Raw genomic sequence first — 19,597 nt, forward strand, 5'->3', positions numbered from 1 at the left:
ACTTGTCCCAATTTATAGGCAGAGAAATGGTCTTCTTGAAATCCCCTGCTGACTCCCCACCACTTACCAAACGCAGTCCAGCTCTTTGAGCAAGACACATATCCTCACCTCTAGCCTCACCTCAAACCCAGCCTTCTAACCACATGAAACATCGCCCCAGCCCCTGAAACCACCAGCTCATCCATACCTCTGTACCTTTGCAATTCCCCTGTCCTTCCCGCTCTTTTCCTCTGGCAAATCTCAAAGTCCTCTGAGCTCCAACTAAAATGCTGAACCCTCATGACACCTTCCCTGACTTCCCATACAGTGCTAGAAGCCCCTACTCCTTGTTCACACATTGTTCCAGCTTTTACTGTAACACAGCTCAATATATTTATAATGCTCTAAGTGGAGTCCCATTTCCACTAGATTGTGAGCTTCCCAAGGGTAAAAGCCATGCCTGCTTGATCTAGAAGCCCCAGAACTGCAGGTTTTAGCACATGGTCAGTCCCGAATAAACATCCTTTAGTAGCTAACATTTGAGCTAAGGAGGTAAAATCCATAGATAAACGGCACAGTGACAGACAACACCAAGTGTTCTGTGCTGTGTGCGCTGTGAGCCGTGCAGAGCCCTGAGCACAGCTGCTCAGCGAGGGGAGCTCAGGCCCAGCACGGGCTGGAGAGCTGTCCAAGGCTTCTAGGGGAGGCGGGGCAACTGGTGGGAAATGTCTAGTTTTCAGAAAGGAGGGGAGAAGAACTACAGGATTAAAAACCTGCATCCAGGACTGTGTTTGGCATATTTGCAGGGATAGTCAGGAAGTCGACCTAACTCATATTTAGGGATGGGAAAACATAGGACTGCAGCCTGGGGAGACCATACCATTTGTCCTGCATTCATGTGTTCAACAAATATTTATTGAGCTTTTACTATGTGTCAGGGAAGGTTCTGGGCACTTGGAATACATCAGTGGACCAAATAAAGATCTCTGCACGCAGCAGTGGACATGATGAATGAGTATAGTATCACATGTTAGAAGGCAATGAGTGCTGTGGAAAAATAAAAGGTCGCGAGCGGGGTAAGGGGAATCAGGAGTGGAGGGACATTGTAATGTTGGTTAGGATGTTCAGAGTAGGCCTCGTTTAGAAGGAACATTCTGTGCTCGGCCCCGGGCGTCCCCGGGAGTCCCGACCAGCAGGACAAATCCTTGTGAGTCCGAGGAGGAACCTGTAGGGGTTGAAAAGAGAAGAAGGGGCAGGAGACGCGAAAGAATGGAGGCAAGACAAAATCCTGATCAAGCCTCAAACTTTTATTGCTGCAGTAGCTGTATTTATACAGTACAGAGAAAGGGGGGCGGGATCCAGAATAAGGGAAGTACTTGGCAAATTATCATTGGTGCTGCGTGCGCGGGCTTTCGTTGGAAGCGCGGGCTTTCGTTTTTAGGTGCGGGCTTTTATCTCATTAAGCAGGAAGAGAAGCAGGATGTCGGCCATCTTCTAATGGCGAAAACTTCTTGGCTCCCAACAACATTCAAGCAAGGACTTGAAGGTGGTACTAGGGTTAACTATGCAGAGTACCGGGGAAGGGGTTCCTGGCGAATTTCCTGGGGTGTCAGAATTCTGGCATGCTCAGGGAACAGCAAGGAGGCTGGTGTGGCTGGAGCAGAGTGAATGAGGAGGAGGGTAATAGGCAGGAAGGAGCTGGGTGTCGGGCCGCCGTGGAACCTTCTAGGCCAGTGTACGGACTTTGTCTTTCACTCTAGTGCAACAGGAGCCGCTGCAGGGTTTGAGGGGAGGAGGAACAGGATCTGGCCTGACTTTTGGAGAGCAAGGGTCAGGCATGGACACTTCTGCCTAATTAACTATTTCTATTAATTAAGAGTTAGTATTCACGTTATACAGGTCAATTTTTGTGTAATTCAAAGATAGCATACAAGATCTGGGCTTCCCTGGTGGCACAGTGGTTGAGAGTCTGCCTGCCGATGCAGGGGACACAGGTTCGTGCCCTGGTCCGGGAGGATCCCACATGCCGCGGAGCGGCTGGGCCCATGAGCCATGGCCGCTGAGCCTGTGCGTCCGGAGCCTGTGCTCCACAATGGGAGAGGCTACAATAGTGAGAGGCCCGCGTACCGCAAAAAAAAAAAAAAAAAGTATACAAGATCTCATTTCCTGCTGGTCCAAGCTTTGGAGAAAGATAAGGATCGTGTGAGAAAACTGCAGACATACAGACACAAGCTTTGGGGGCATGAAGGCGCTTAGAAACTAAGCCCTGAAAGTTCGCCAGGTTTGGCTAAATTCATACAACCGTGGCAGAGGCAAAGCAAGAGTAGGGTTAGACTATCTTCCCGTTTCCAGCCTGTGCCATCCCACTAAACTGAACACAGGCTGTGTCCTAAAGGTTTTATTTACTTGTTTATTTATGTTTACCAAATCTTTGTTATCACTTTACTAATAAACAGATACAAATAATACAAAAGAAATGGTCAAAGGATGAACACAGAGGATGTGAGAACTGTTCACGATCACAATAGTTAGAATTAGGGTTCATGGCCCCGAGCACCTCATTCAATGGATGGCAGCCTCCCAGGGCCCTTGAAGAATCTTCCTGAAGCTTCTGGCTGTCTGGCTGCCTTCCAGGCAAACTGCCAGGGCTGGGCTGCTACCGATGACAGGTGTGGGAAGTGAAGTAGGTGAGGCTACAAAGGCTCCACGCTTTCAGGTTCATGACCTACAGAGTCCCGTACCCCGCCGTAAACGTGGAAATTCCCAGCAAGTCATCTCGGATGAGGAGTGATTTTGTTCTTCAACTTCGTTTATAAAGGGATGAAGCTGTAGAGTTTGGGAGAGAAGCCTTGAAACTGAATGCTAATGAATGGGGGTGGGACGTTCTCTGGAGTGGGGTCCTTTAACCCTGAGGCCTTTGCCACCTATTCAATCAGACCAGCAGCAGCCCCGCAGGGTCACATCTCAATAAATAAAAGCTTTTGTAGTGGAGAATGTGTAACAGGATGTCAGTCAACAAGAGACACTGAACAGTCTGTCAAACAGACAGTTTGTCAAGTAAGTTTCATGGGAATCTAAAGGAAATCTAGTTCTGTTTTGCCTTCGCCGGAGCCTTTTAGATTTTTATCAGCAGTGTGCCTTTCTCAGCATTTCTCATGAAAAGGACTGGACTAAGTGAAAAAGGAGCTCTATTTAACACCTCTGGATAGTACTCTAAAGGTTAAAACAATCAGTGATGAACTCCTGAAACTTGTGTTTGCAGACTCTTAAAGTTCTTGGTCGGATGCTGAACACAAATATCAGCCGAAAACCGTTTAATGAAGTGTGTTTCTGGGTAAGTAAATAATCTATAAATTGGTCCCTCTAACCACAGTCTGCCTGCATGTTTCCAGGAAGGACTACTCCGGGGAGTACACCATCTACCTGATCCCTTGCACTGTGCAGCCCACTCAGCCTTGGGTGGACCCAGGAGAAAAGCCTTTGGCCTGCACTGCACACGCCCCAGAAAGGTAGGGAAAGACAGTTGAGCCTCACTATTGCGAACTTACCTACTCGCTAACATTTATTTGTATTTAACCTCAAAACCAGTTTTCGTGGTGCCATTCCCATCATTCCTTGACATGCAGAGTGGCGAAATAGCAAGTTGTCTGACCCACATTCCCAGCTCAGATCCAGCAAGACAACCCTCTGCCTTCTCATACTGTAAACAAGTGTTTTTTGTTTTGTTAAATACAGGAACTAGTGTTCTTTTTACGGTCTGTTTAGTGCCATGTTTTTCGAATTTTTGTGCTTTGTGTTGGTGGTTTTGCTGTTTAAAATAGCTCCCCAGCATAGAGCCGAAGTGCTGTCTAGTTTCCTAAGTACAAGAAGGTGGTGATGAGCTTGATGGATTGTTAGATAAGCTTCATTCAAGCATGAATTTCAGTGCTGTTGCCGTGAGTTCTATGTGAATGAATCAACAATGTCTATCAAGCAAGGTGTCTTTAAACAGAAACATGCATAAAACAGGGTTAGGTATTGATCACTGGTTGAAAATGTTGTGACCAGAGGCTGCAGGAACTTGACCCTGTATTTCCCTCAGGAGCAAATGGTTCACTGTTCACTCATTCAGTGTTCATTGCAACGTTATAGAATGTAACTGCTGCGGATAACAAGAATCAACTGTCCATCAGCCCATCCCCACCTGTGACCTGAGACTGTCCGTGTTGTGCCAATGTTCACTCATTCAGCCAGTATTTATTCCGCTCTTATCATGCACTTGGCTCTGGCCTCGGCATGGAGACTAGAGGAGAGGATTAAAAGTCACCTCTGCTCTCAGGCAGTGTATAGTCTAGTGCCACCTTTCTAGGAGCTGAGCAAAGTGAATAGAAAACATTTCAGAGGAAAGACACTGAAGACAGAATCTGACATTGTCATTAAGAGAAGATAATTTGGAATGCGACTTTCAAATGAACAGTCTGAGAGGTGGCCATTGGATTTGGCAATGGGGAAGTGGTTGATGATCTTGACAAAGGGCAGGTTCAGTGGACTGAGGGCGATGAAGCCTGATTGGAGTGGGTTCAAGAGAGGGAGGCAAGAATGTGGAGACAAGAGGGAACAACAGTGCTTAGGGAATTTTGTTATAACGGATGTCAGATAGAGAGGCATTAGCGGGAAACAGATGAAGGGTAAAAGGAGGTTTAATTTGTTTGTGTTTTAGGGTGCAAAATATTTCAGGATGTTTGTATGCTGGTGGGAATAACCCTATTGGTCTGTTAGGGGGAAATGTGACAATGCAGGGGGAGGAGGGAAGATCTGCAGAGCCGAGTCCTTGAGTAGGGCAGGGGATAGACCTGGGACATGAGGGGAAGGGCCGGCCTTAGCCAGAAGCACAGAGAGCTCATCCACTGGAAGAGGAAGGCAAGCACAGTCTATGGATGCAAGTGAAGGGAGAATTAGCAGACTGGGAGGGGAAGGATGACAGGGGAGACATCTGACTGAGTCTGTTTTCTCCATGAAATGAGAAGCCAAGCATTAGCTAGAAGTGAGCAACAATGAGGTTTGAGAAGAGAGGAGGAAGTAAATCAGAGTCGTCTCAGAAAGTGGGAAAGTAAGCACGGTAGAGTTATAGTTGGCAGCTGATAGGCAGTGCTGAGGGCCCCATTGAATTGTTTTTAATATTACTGATGTAAGATGAATAGCACACATTTAAAGTACATACAATTTGATCAATTTTGACATACGTGTACACTCGTGAAACATTACCACAATTAAGATAGGGAGTATATCTTTTTCCTTCAAAGGTTTCCTCATGGCCCTTTGTTATCCCTCCCTCCCTCCCATCTCACCCCAGGCCACCCCTCCCCGCCACGGTGTCCGCTGATCTTTGTGTCACTACAGATTACTTTGCATTTTCTGCTAATTTATATACATGGCATCACACAGCATTCTTTTTCTCTGACTGCTTTTGTTCAACACGATTATTTTGACTCATTCGTACTGTTGTGCATATCAGTAGTTTGTTCCTGTTATTGCTGAGTTGTATTCCATGGTATGGACACACTAAATTTGTTTATCAAATCGGTCAGTTGATGGACATTTGGGTTGTTTCCGGTTTGGGCTATTATAAAGAAAGCTGCTATGAACATACATAGACAAGCCTTTATATGGACACATGGTTTCTGTTTTCTTGTGTAAATACCTAGGAATGGAGTGGCTGGATCCTATGGCAGATGTATGTTTAACTTCTTAAAAAAGTGTCACACCATTTCCCGGTGTTTATAAATGTGTAACTGTGTGTGTACATTCCCACCATGAGTATGTTAGTGTTCCAGGTCCTCTGCATCCCGGTAAACATGGTCACTGAGGGTCTGGTGTGAGTGAGATTAAAAGAAGAGGTGAGCTGGGAAGATAGGAGGTGGTAGTTAGAGAGGGAAGTGTTTGAAAATGAGTTTTTTTGGAGGAGGTGCCTAGTGTGATGGTGGAGGGTAGGTGGCTGCAGTGGGGAGGAGAACTTGCTGTTTGGAAGTGAGGACATCAAGGAACTGAGAGGCTAGGGGAATAGAAGGTTCATCCGTGCAGATGTTGAAATCACGGAGACTGAGGGCAGGAGCAATGCTGGGAGCCCGTAGTCAGCCAAGTGTGGGAAGGATGGTGACCAGGAAAGTGGCGGTTGGTTGCAGAAAGGAAGAATAGAGGGCAAATCGTCTGAAGAGAATTGCTGGGGAATTTTTATTCATGTAATAAATTTTTAAAATTATGAAATATGTTAGATACCCAGAAGACCATATACTGTGGATATATAAAACCTCAAGAACATTACCTAGCTGCAATGAATTGGGTATCCCTTGGGCTATGATACTGATGATAAGAGAATATAATAACTACCACTGCTATTAGTGACCGTGTATGGAGTGCAGACTATGTGCTTCCTCTGTACTAAGCTCTTAACATTCAATCTGCATTCCAATGATCCCCCACAAATTGGTACTGTTATCTCCATTTTATAACTAAAGAAACTGGGAGTCAAAGAAAAAAAAAGAAATAGAACATTTCCGCTACCATTTAAACACCCTCAGTGCCCCTTTCAGCTGTACTCTCCCCAACTCTCCACTAAGGTAACCACTAGCCTGATATTTGTACTCATCATCCCTTGTTTTGGTTTATGGTTCACCTCATATTTACTTCTACATGGTTTTGCATGTTTTTGAACTTTATATAAAAATTTCATACTGCGTGAATTCTCTCTGCAGCTTTTTTATTCCTTCAGTGAATCACTTGTTGATTCATAAGTGAAATCAACATTTATGTCGATCCATGTAGCTGCAGTTTGTTTTTCACTGCATTAAAGTAGTCTTCATAGGAAGAGTCCACAATTTATTTGACCACTCTATTTGGCTTATAATCCCAGATCCTCTCTATTACAAACAATACTCTATGTGTCTCTTAGTTACATGTGTGAGAAGAGTTTCTCCAGGGTAGGTGCTGGATTTTTTTTTTTTTTTTTTAAGAGGAGAGAGGAACAAAGGTTTGAAATGGCAAAAAGGAGCAAACAAGGCATTAACCCCTTCTCCAGTCCCAGTGCTGTGTGGGTGTGGAAGTCTGCAGGGTGAAGAGTATTGTTGGAGTGTACTGAGGCCTCAGGGTTGATATTCTTCCCTTACATCAGGGGCATCCTTACCTGTGGGTTCCCTGTTATTCCCAGGGTGACTTTCCCCCTTGGGCCTAATTTTGTTTTTGATCATCTCCATATCTTTCAATATGGCTCCATATGGATGCGGTAGAACTACAACACAACGAGTAATCAAGCCTGACTGGAAATTCAGACTTAATTCAAAAGATTTGTGTCTCCTATTACGCCTATTTTTGTGAGTCTGTCATACGTATAACCTTGTAAGTCATCATTATCATCATCTCTAGTCCTTTCTTCATTCTCTTTAATCAATAAGTATTTATCAAGTGTCTTAGGTCCTGGCACTGTGTGGATTGTGGTAATAAATACCAACATCAACAAGAAAAACCTATTTCCCTGAGTCAGATAAATGAGCTCTTGGTACAATTAATGGTTATATCAAAGCTGTGGAAGCATGGTCAGCCTTGGTTTGTGTGGGTTTCTCCTGCACCCCAAGTTCCTCCTACACCTCAGCCCTCTCAAATCCACCCCCTGGAGCAGCTTCAGTTAAAAGTAGGGAATGATCAGACGGACTTGATCGGAAGAGTAAAGCATTCAAATTATCACTTGTGCGTTATTCTTTAACAAACATATGTGTTAGGAGCTTGGCCAGCATGGCAGGTACAATGGCGAGCAGATAGGCATGGATTATGACTCTGTGGAACCCACAGTGGGTGAAAGCAGACTTTGATCACACATTTAAATAGAATAGCAAACCACAGTAAGTACTATGAAGGAAAAGTGCACAGTGTGATGAGAACAAATGATAAGGGATCTGACCCAGCCTGGGAGGGAAGAAAAAGAGGGTAAGCTTCCTAGAGAAAGTGGTGCTTGAGTTGAGATCTGAAGAATAAGAGTTCACTAGGCAAAGGATGGTGGCAGAGGAAGAAGGAGTGTTCCAGCAGAAGGTTCAGCAAGGCCAAAGTCAGGAAAGTTTAAATTCATTACCGCTAATCTCAAATCGGCCCGCAGGGCTCTCCAGAATGAGAGGGCCAGGAAAAGCAAAGAGCGTTGTAGAGTCTAAAGGCCAGTTAGATTATTCCTGCTCCAAAGAGCAGATGAACCTCATAAGGACCTGAACTAAATAAAGACTCTTGCCTGCAGACATCTCTTTATTCAGTAAATATGTAGCACCTACAACAAAGTACTGTTCACAATCCCGAGAAGGGTGGGAAAGGGAGGGCAGCTCAAAGGGCAAATGCAAAGTCGACCCTGCTCTCAAGAAACTCTTGTTTTTCCCACATTTAGATTCCTGATACCCATTGCATTCCAGCAGACCAACCGCCCTGTCCCTGTTGTATACTCGCTCAATACTGAATTTCAGCTCTGCAACAATGAGAAGGTGTTCCTGATGGACCCCAACACATCTGATATGTCACTGGCGGAAATGGATTACAAAGGGGCCTTCTCCAAAGGTAAGTCATTCCCTTCACCCGCAGACGGAGACTCCGCTGGACTTGAGAAGCTTTCGGATAGGTCCTTGGACTAGCATCTCTGCTCATTGGCTTTCAGTCAGCTCTCCAGGGAAGATTCCCCCAGCGTTGGTTCCAGGGCAGCCAAGGTTTAGTCAAGGAACAGACCCATATTCTTCCTTCAAGCTATTTCAAAATAAGATCACATTCTTGGTGCGATAATGATCAGCAGTGCGATACTGTGGAAGAGCACTGGTCTGAGTAGTAAGAATACTGGGGTTTCCAACCAGATTCTAACCCACTGTCTGACTTTGGGTAAACTGCTTCACCTCTCAGTTCCTCAGAGACATTGCAATACGACCCTACTGCCTGCCAGCCTCAAAGCTATGCCAAACATACATGTCCTCTCCAGCAGGCTTTCTCTACTTGAAATGGCTCCTCTGTCCCCTCCCTGTCCCGAATAGGGTTCCCTTGACTTTCTTCTCCTTCGGGTCTCTATCTAAATGTTAACCTCCCAATAGACACTTGCCTTGATTGCACCAGCCAATCTAATATAAGCCGTCATATTTGTCACTTTCACAGAATGCTGTTCATTTTTTATAGTACTTATCACAATTTTTAACATTATAATACATATTTTTCTTTACTTATTTATTGCCTATCTCTACCACTAGACTGTAGATTCCATTAGAACAGAGATTGTGATCAAATACCAAATTTGCACGCCATACCACCAATGCCGAGGTGCTTAATAAATATTTGTTGAATGAATTAATAATAAATGAATCAATCATCTGCCTTTTCTCTCAGTTATCTCTTCTGCCTTTCTCTTACTTTTAATCTTCTGCTCACATCTGTGTTTTTTTCTCTCATCCTAAAACCACATCCCGTAACAGAAAAAGAAAATCTCTCATCCCTACCTATCCCTCAAACTTCAGCCCATGTTCTCCTTTGCTTTTCTCTGAGAAGCTTCCTGAGGGAGTGGTGAGCACACGCTGACCTCATGGCCGTCCTTCCCAGTCACTCCTCCATCCATCTGCTGCAGGCTGGGTTTGTCCTACCACGGCTCAGAATCCTCTCCCGTCCATGACACCAAACCTATGGATTTTGATGCTTTTTTCCTGTTTGGTTTCCTTTGCACCAGCCTCACCTGACACCATCTTACCTCTCTGGCCACTTCTCACTCTCCGGCCTTGGGTCTCCGTCCTCTGCCCCATCCGTGTTGCTGTGTCCATGTTCCATGCTTGACTCCTGTTCTCACTTCAGTGCTACTCCGGTCGTCCCCCTGGCCTGGCTCATCCCTTTACCCTGAACTCTTCCTAACCTCCTGCTACCCCACAGCCATTCCACAAAAATTGACCTTGTCCCTGGTCCCTCCTGAGCTTCATTTCCACACTTCCACATGCGGACCCAAACTGCCAAACCTCTCCAAGCGGGTGTCGTTCAGACACCTAGAGACGTCTAGAACTGGACTTACCTCCCCTCAGACGTGTTCCTCTCACATTCACTGCCCCACTGACTGCATCACCATACTCCAGGTGGCCCAGCCAAAGACCTCAGGGCTATCCTCTGCTTCTGGTTGCCTCCTGTATCCCATCTATCATAAGATGAATGGTTCCAACTCCTAGACATTTCTTGAATGCATCCCCTTGCCTCACTGCTATATTTTGGATACCTATTTCTTGCTAGAGCATTAAAATAACTCCCTACCTGTGATTCTGGTCTCTTTGTCTTCATTCTCCATGTTTCTAAAGCCGAGGTACATTGACATTAAGCCCCCGTTTAAAACCTTCCGGCGTTCCCTATTACTCCTATACTCAAGTCCAGAATCCTCACGCCATTAATCAACCTTCCCGGGAGTCTCTCCTGCCAGAGCCCTCCCGATGCCCTCCACCCCAATCACTGGTCTCCCCAGTGCCATAGTAGATGCTCGGGATAAACATCTGAAGTCAGACGAATTTGTGCTCAAATCCTCCCCACCACGTGTCACAGATCCGAAATGCTGGACACGTTATTTAAAATAGGGATAATAATTGAACCTATCTCTTAGGCCCTTGGGAGGATTAAATAAGATACTGTAGGTAAAGAACTTGATGCCCTAGCAGGAACTAAGGAAAAGTACCTACACCGGGGCTGATACCTTTCCAGCATTCCGTATTTTGTACATGGACTTGCTTTTGCCTAGATTGCTCTCCCCAGCTTCTCCCACCCGCCTCAAATGCTCTATCTGACAAATGCCCACTCATCGTTCAGGATACTGCCCAATGTCATCTCTTCTTTAAATTCTTCCATACCTTTCCTCAGGCAGATTTTTGTGCTCAGCTATATGCTCACTTGATGTTACGTACCTTCCTCTGTTTTACGCAGCAGTATCGCATGGAAGTTAATAGTGTGGGTTTCTCGAGACAAAGCACTTTGACTTTGAATCTCACCCTCCCCACTTACTAACTTTGTGACCTTGAACAAGTCACTTAACCACTCAATTTCCTCATCTGTAAAATCGTGAGCACTGCATGAGTTCTTCCATGGGAAGGAGTTAGTACAGTACCTAGCAAATGGTATGAGTTTGATAAATGTCAGCTATTATTAGCAATTGCTTTGCTTTTATTTCTGCCCTCTCATCTGTGTCTCACTCACCTTCGTATCCCCTGCGCGTAACAGAGTGCTTGCCCCACCCTAAATACTTAAGTAACATTTACTGATTAAAAGAAGCTATACATGAATGAATGTGTATTTTAGGGGCACATGGACCCCACAGCTCTTCATAGAAAGGTACTTTTGACTCTATAGGAGCATGTTAAATCCTTCCTATCTTTGACACTTTTTTTCTCTTTAATCTTAAAGTCTGACCTAATTAATGCCTTGCAATCTTTTCAGGTCAAATCCTTTATGGCCGAGTACTTTGGAATCCAGAACAAAACCTTAATTCTGCTTACAAACTCCAGCTGGAGAAGGTCTATCTTTGTACCGGCAAGGATGGCTACGTGCCTTTCTTTGATCCCACGGGGACTATCTACAATGAAGGGCCACAGTATGGATGCATTCAGCCAAACAAATACCTAAAACACAGATTCCTGCTGCTGGTATGCTAACTGTTAGTGTTAAAGGGCTGACACATGAGTAGCTTTCCTCAGCTATGGTTTTTGCCTGAAGCAGATAGACCCCCACTCTTGACGGTTTTCTACAGATATTGTTGTTGTTACTTCTATCAGCTTAATGTTAGTATTGGGTTGGCCAAAAAGTTCGTTCGATCTTATGAAAAAACCCGAACGAACTTTTGGCTAACTCGATACATATCACCAACTGTGAAGGTTTGGTGGGTAACAAGACAAGCTGTTACTGATGTTCTAGGAAGAGGAAAGTCTAAGCTAGTGTTTCTCAAAGTGTGTCCCAGACACCCCTGAACATCCCCAATATTCTTTCAGGGCGTCCACAAGGTCAGAACTACTTTCATAATGATATGATGATGCTTGCCTTTTTCATACTCAGTCCCTCATGAGTGCCAAGAGTACGAAGGTTTCGTTGATAGGGATTCAGATTTGACATTGTGACTAATCTTTAGAAGAAAATACCACTTACGGAGCTTTGATTTAGTATCCAAAAAGAATATCCATAATTATCTGAAAAAGTTATTCAAACATTTCTCTGTCTTCCAACTACATAGCTTGTGTGAGGCCAGATTCTTCATATACTTCAGCCAAAACAACATGCCACAACAGATTGAATACAGAAGCAATTGTGAGAATCTGGTTCTTTAACAGAGATTTGCAAAAATGTAAAACAATGCCAGCTCTCTTTTTGGGAGGTGGGTGTGAATACAGACATTTTCACTAAAAAATATGTTACTTATGTTAACATGTAGTGAGTTTCTCATTTCTATTTTAAAATGAATTAGTAAATGCATTTTTTTAAATTGTTAATTGTAACATAATTACAGTGTTAATTTTAGTACAGTAAATATTGATAGATATCAGTCACATAAAATGAAAGCTTTGGGGGGAGGTGGTCCTTAATTTTTATGTTCTGAGACCAAATAGCTTGAGAATTGTTGGTCTAGGCTCTCTCACCCATTGGGTTTTGAGATCACAGAGGCCACCAAGTGTCCTTCCCTGAAGAGGGCAGTCGGTGCCCAGAGGCAGCGGTCAACTTAAGGAGAGGGCTTCTGCGGCATGTGCCCTCCTGACCCGACCCAAAGGAGGAGTGGAGAGTGCCTTTCTCCTCCCAGTGACTGCCACCTGCCAGCTCAGTGGTTCCGTCTTTCTAAATCTTGCGTTTTTTTTTTTCTGAAATCCTAGGACCGCAGTCAGCCAGAGGTAACGGACAAGTACTTCCACGACGTGCCCTTTGAAGCCCACTTTGCTTCTGAGTTGCCTGATTTCCACGTGGTCAGTAGCATGCCAGGCGTGGATGGATTTACTCTGAAGGTGGACGCACTCTATAAGGTGAGTATGGTGAGAAGAATAGAAGCACAGGATCAAGGTCACTTTAAAGGTTACAGAAAGGAGGATGACATCATCTCTTTGATGTCAGTTTCTTTTTATAGCATTCTTACTGGCAGGTCTTTTTTTATTGTTGTTAAGCTCATCATTCATCTTACCGTCTATCCAACAGAACAACAAAATTCTTTAATTTGCATATACTCACTCATCATGGCTCTTTGCTGCCCCAGCTGATTTTCACAGGCATGTGGAAATATTTAACAAACTCATAAATCCAATTCAGTAATTTAGAATGGCAAGAATTACTAGTATTCAATAAGCAAAAATACTCTAAGTCCCAGTAATAAGAATAAACTTCCAAGATCATATTCCACTCTTCTCTGTCTCCCAATAGTAAGCCATGACCTTGGATTTCAGAACTATTATCACTCTTCAGAAGTTATTTCAAAATCATGGAGGGGGGCTTCCCTGGTGGCGCAGTGGTTGAGAGTCCGCCTGCCGATGCAGGGGACACGGGTTCGTGCCCCGGTCCGGGAAGATCCCACATGCCGCAGAGCGGCTGGGCCCGTGAGCCATGGCCGCGGAGCCTGTGCTCCGCAACGGGAGAGGCCACAACAGTGAGAGGCCCGCGTACCGAAAAAAAAAAAAAAAAATCATGGAGGGTTTCCATGGGGGCAGATGAGAGGGAAATAAAATGCTTGATGACATAAGTCAGGGGAGGATCCAAGAAGTGTTAAGATTTAGCAGATTTTTGTCAAGTATCTGTGTATTATGCACAGAGTAGGTGGTTAGTGAATATTTGTTGAATGACTCTATTTTAGCTAAAGTTCATGAATAAATAGTAAATTGGCATAGAAAACAATAAAAGGTACTGGGAATAAATGTGATTATTAATACTATTACTCCACTGCTATCAATAAAGGCCAACACATCATAAGTGATGACTGAGCTAAAGAAACCCCGAAAGGTAAATTCTTAGGGCTATTTCATGCACAGGTAGTGAAACTGAAAAAAAATGCGAATATCTGACCCAAGATCACCTGAATGTGGAAATAAAACAGGACCCCAAAATATTCAGTTCAGTTCTCTGTTCACAGGCACCAACCATAGCTAATGCTTTTCTTTTTTCTTTTTTTTACTTCATCAAAACCTTTCTGCTACAGTTACAGTGGCGTATTTACTAATCTTTAAATGCGCCATACATAGTCTTACCTCAACATTTTTCTTAAAGGGTGCCAGTTATGGTCTGATTTATTCCATGACTTTAAAAGCAAGAGGTTCTTTAGTGGATCAGTTTCCTTTCTTTGTTTTTTTTGTTTTTTTTTTTGCGGTACACGGGCCTCTCACTATTGTGGCCTCTCCCGTTGCGGAGCACAGGCTCCAGACGCCTAGGCTCAGCGGCCATGGCTCACAGGCCCAGCCGCTCCGCGGCATGTGGGATCCTCCCGGACCGGGGCACAAACCCGTGTCCCCTGCATCGGCAGGTGGACTCTCAACCACTGCGCCACCAGGGAAGCCCCCTTTCTTTGTTTAATTGAAACACATTTGATATACCATATTATGTTCTTTTCAGGTGGACTCCAGTGGCAAGAATTACTTGCAGTGATTTGACATTTGCATACGTTATGAAATGATCAATGTGATAAGTCTAGTAACCATCTGTCCCCATACAAAGCTATTACAGTCTCATTGGCCATGTTCCTTATGCTGTGTATTACATCTCCTGGCTTATTTATTTGATAACTGGAGGTTTGTACCTCTTAAGCCCCTTCACATATCACAGTGCTCCCCACACCCTCCTCCCTCTGGCGACTACCCATTTGTTCTCTGCATCTACGATACTGTTTTCATTTTGTTTTGTTTGTTTGTTTTGTTTTTCAGATTCCACAAATACCTGAAATCATATGGTATTAGTCTTTCTCTGTCTAACTTATTTAACTTAGCGTAATGCTTTCTAGGTCCATCCATGTTGTCACAACTGGCAAGATTCTTTTTTATGGCTGCATGGTATATATATATACACACACACACACACCCTACATCTTCTTTTTCCATTCATCTATTGATGGACACTTAGGTTGTTTCCATATCTTGGCTACATTACAGTAAGTAATGCTGCTTTTTTTTTTTTTTTTTTGCGGTACGCGGGCCTCTTACTGTTGTGGCCTTTCCCATTGTGGAGCACAGGCTCCAGACGCCTAGCCTCAGCAGCCATGGCTCACAGGCCCGGCCGCTCTGCGGCATGTGGGATCCTCCCGGACCGGGGCACGAACCCATGTCTCCTGCATCGGCAGGCGGACTCTCAACCACTGCGCCACCAGGGAAGCCCCAGTAATGCTGCTTTGAACACTGGTGTGGCTAATGCTTTTCTTGAAACCGTTTATCTATTGGGGCTTGTGGTGGGCAGCTGTCTTTCCATTGCCTTTCCTCAGAGGTGGCCTGTGGGCAGCAATGACATGTTCGCTTTGTCTCGCCATCTCCTCCTTCTGCAGGTGGAAGCCGGACACCAGTGGTATCTCCAGGTGATCTACATCATTGGACCTGACACCATCTCAGGTCCCAGAGTCCAGCGCTCTCTCACAGCCCCTCTGAGGCGTAACCGAAGGGACCTGGTGGACCCCAGTGGCTGGCTGACCCTTGACGAATCCCTCATCTATGACAATGAAGGGGACCAAGTCAAGAATGGCACCAATATGAAGTCGCTGAATCTGGAGATGGAAGAGCCAGCTGTAGCTGCTTCTCTATCCCAAACCGGGGCGTCTATCAGCAGCGCCCTTGCTGCCGTCATGCTCCTACTTCTGGTGTTTTTGGTGGCTTGTTTCATCACCAGGAAACGCCAGAAACAGAGGAAGAAGCCGCCCACAGGGGACATTTTGGAGGAATACCCTCTGAATACCAAGGTGGATGTGCCCAAGAGGGGCCTGGACAGGGTGGAGAAGAACGTGGACAGACAGTACTGCACCGTGCGGAACGTCAACGTACTCAGTGAAACCGAGGGTGCTTATGTGTTCAAAGGTGCTAGAGTAAAAAAATTGAATCTGGAAGTCAGAGTTCACAACAATTTGCAAGACGGAACAGAAGTTTAATGGAGGAGATCCATGAGTGTTTTTTTTCTAAAATCATTTTTATAAAACGGGGGAAAATACTGGTATTTTTATAATCTTGCTGATCGAAAAGGGAAAACTATAGCTTTGAGTGGCGGAGGCACACATCACATGCATCAGCTCACAGCTGAGCTACCTCATTAAACAAAGAACCACTGAGACCCCAGAGGATGGAAGTAGTTCTTTCCGTGGATCCCATTAGCCATGTCAGCGGCGACAAATTGTTCCTTCTGTAAGGCTGATCTTAGAAAGCCAGTGTCTGGTGTTAGGACAGGAGTGAGCTCCACAGCTGGTGGAGCTCAGAGGGCTGGGGGTGTACCAGGCAGGTCTCAGAGGGAGAGAGACAGGGATGCAGGGCCTTTGGTCTCCTCCCCCCACTCCAGCTCCCTTCTGCTTGAGATTTTCCTTGGCCTCTGCACAGCAGAGTTCACGTTGCTGACGCCCAGGTTCTGCTCAGAATTCTGCTAATCAGCACCTGTGTGTCTGCTCTCGTGTCCACTTGACAACCTGCCCTCCATGGCTTCTGATTGTACCTTGCATCACCAGCCCTTTTCACCTGGGAGTTCAAAGTGGTCTGGACTAGAGCATTTCTCCACAACTCAAGGGAGAAACCTCAGCCTCGCCTGTCAGGCATCAGGCACAGTGGAACCCCCCTTATGGAGTGGGGAGGGGGGGGACTGAAACCTGGGGAAAGGAGGGACCTGGCAGGCGCCTCGGAGGACATCAGTGATGCCCTGCACCCTAGGCCCAGGGGGGTGCCCTTGTGCCCGGCTGGTTTACACTGCAGCCAGGACACATCCAGACATCCTCCCTGACAAAGGATGCCACCAGGCAAGATTGCTGCACTGTGGCCTTTTTATTCAGCATTGCTGTGGATGCTTGAAACACCTACCACAGTTCCTGCTACCCCAGGCTTTTCCCAGTCCGATAACAGACAAGCCGTGTGCTTTGCTAGCTGTGGGGTTTTTATTTTGTTAGGGCTGCAGAAAAGTCAGAGATTCATTTGAATAAAGCAAATTAGGAGAAAGCTCAGGCCAGAACGAAATCAGAGTTAATGGATGCCAACTAGTAGTCGTAGCAGAAAAGTACTAGTACTCCCAGCAAATAAAGTACTGGTACAGCAGTACAGCAGATAAAGTACTGGTACAGCAGATAAAGTACTGGTACAGCAGATAAAGGCACCGTTCCTGGTACAGTGTTTCAGGGATTTCTCTTTCGGGGGTTCTTTTTTTGGTAGCTCAGGCACTTCTTTTATTATATCAGCACATGACAAGGCCATGGACACATGGCTTTAAAATGATTTAGTGTTCAAATAGCAGCTTGATGATGTACGTAGTGTGTGTACCGCTTGCTTTTGTGTTTCAGTTTTGTTTCTGCTGTATTGGCAAAAATATAAGCATGCATGTCGTGTTATTTTGAACTGGAGGCACCATTCCATTGTTCAGGAGTAAAAGACACGTCCCCTTCCTGATGCACGGCACACTGTAATCACTGAGCAGATCACAGAGCATTCACATTGTGTAATATTTGTATTAGGATGACCCTAGCTCTTTGAGAACATTCCGCACTGGAAATACTTTGGTCCGAAAAGCTAGAAGGAATGAACCGTGAAAGGTTTTAGGCATCTCAGCCAGAATCCAAGCTCCTTGAGAGAAGGGCGGGTGTGAGCCGTGCCTTGGGTTCTCCAGCAGTGCCTTGTGCACAGCAAGCGCTCCAGGAATATTCAGTAAACAAATGAATGGTGTCATGGGTGAATGATAGAGGAATCGATTTAGGGAGGGGAGGAGAGAGAGTATGGTGGCAATATCACAAGGGTAAGTAGAGGGGGAAAAAAACTATCTCTTCTACTTGGATTATAAAATAATCTTCTCATTGGAGCAAAGAAGCACCACTTGACATAGGCATGAATCTGGCAGTGGGCTTGAGGAGGACCGAACAGAAAAGCTGTAAAAATGTATTAGCGGGAGGTGAGACTGTGAACCATTCTCCAGAGCAGGACATTTAGAGGAAAGTCTGACTTAGCAACTCCGAGCTGAGCACAAAGTTTGCAGGAGAAGATGAGTTGGAGTGAGTGAGCCCAGAACCTGATACTCCTGACTGCTCAGATGCTACTCGAGGCCAGCTTGGGTGTTAGGGCTGGAACTTCTGTGTTGGACTCACGAACACCCAAAACTGGTGTCTCATGGCTGGAGAGCTCATCAGCTGAGCATGGAATCCTCTCCAGAACAACCTAGAAAGTTGATGCTGATTCTGCAAGGACAGGAAGCCAGTTGCTCATGGAGCAACGTTTGATTGGGCCTGTTGTTTATCACTTGCTCCTGGGTCCCTGAATGCTTGCACGTTGAAGCAGCAACTTTCCACTTGCTCGAATAGTCTTCTTGCACTGCCCTTCTCTTCCTGCTAAATAGGGCACATGGGTGGGCAGAATGTAGACAGATGGCAGAACGGAGCCAGTGCGGGAAGGAGTGGAGACTGATCTCGGAGTGCTCCTAGCAGCCTCCGTGGAACAGTTCTCGAACGACACGAGCAGCATCGCTGAGGACCGTGAGATAGTGAGTTATCAGCGTGAAAGGAAAGCCCTTGGGTATCCCCGCCTCCCTTCCTTTCTATCCCCCACCACATACACTTTATTGAGTGCTCACCCTTCCCTAGTGGACGCACACTTGTGAAATAGAAATTGCTCCGAGATGTACAACTGAGATTTACTTCTTTGATACAGAATTTTTCATTTCTTTTATGTTTTATACTTCATACTGGGAAGCAGAGAACTTGGTGACTGATGTGGCGTTATACTTCAGCCAAAGCTCTCCTTTCGGTTTTTCTAACTTGCTCACTAACCTCTTATACCATGTCTTTACGTGAGAAGGAACAAAAGACCCTCAGGGGTTGCTATTTGCTATCACATGATGGCTGTGAAGGCTAAAAGAAGAGTTTGCACCTTTGCCCTTAGATTGTACCCCAGGCCTCCTGGCGGACTCACACAGATTCTTACAGGTAGATGAAGGAAGACAGAGAACTTGGTGACTGATGTGGCGTTATACTTCAGCTAAAGCTCTCCTTTCGGTTTTTCTAACTTGCTCACTAAGGCCTTGTGTGTGTTTTACTAACCTCTTATACCATGTCTTTAGGTGAGAAGGAACAAAAGACCCTCAGGGGTTGCTATTTGCTATCACATGATGGCTGTGAAGGCTAAAAGAAGAGTCTGCACCTTTGCCCTTAGATTGTACCCCAGGCCTCCTGGCGGACTCACACAGATTCTTACAGGTAGATGCAGAAAGAGTGTTGGGATGTGTTTTGCACAGTTTTACAATAGTCAGTCTCGGTGTCCCACAGGTATTCATTCTTCTTGGATACGACACACCTGCTCAGACTTGAGTAAAACATTCGTGGTGCTGTCAACCTGATTTCTTGACTCTGAAATGATCTTTGTATTTCCAATACCAATTTGTGTGTTATGAATTTCTGATTTCTCCAATAGCATATGCCACTATATAAATTTGTATTCATAAATGA

General features: G+C 45.2%; 1 protein-coding gene across 1 annotated transcript in view; it reads left to right on the plus strand.

Moving 5' to 3' along the window:
• FRAS1 (Fraser extracellular matrix complex subunit 1) overlaps nt 1-19,597 on the plus strand; it is a 441,423-nt gene extending 421,826 nt beyond the window's left edge. Inside the window, exons 70-75 of the mRNA XM_024754112.1 lie at nt 3,372-3,488; nt 8,378-8,544; nt 11,419-11,624; nt 12,837-12,983; nt 15,473-19,078; nt 19,349-19,597. Coding sequence (XP_024609880.1) covers nt 3,372-3,488; nt 8,378-8,544; nt 11,419-11,624; nt 12,837-12,983; nt 15,473-16,066 — 1,231 coding nt within the window. The 3' untranslated portion in view covers nt 16,067-19,078; nt 19,349-19,597. The remainder of the gene's footprint in view (nt 1-3,371; nt 3,489-8,377; nt 8,545-11,418; nt 11,625-12,836; nt 12,984-15,472; nt 19,079-19,348) is intronic.

The sequence above is a fragment of the Neophocaena asiaeorientalis genome, unplaced genomic scaffold, assembly GCF_003031525.2.
Source record: "Neophocaena asiaeorientalis asiaeorientalis breed wild unplaced genomic scaffold, Neophocaena_asiaeorientalis_V1.1 scaffold148, whole genome shotgun sequence".
NCBI lineage: Eukaryota > Metazoa > Chordata > Mammalia > Artiodactyla > Phocoenidae > Neophocaena > Neophocaena asiaeorientalis.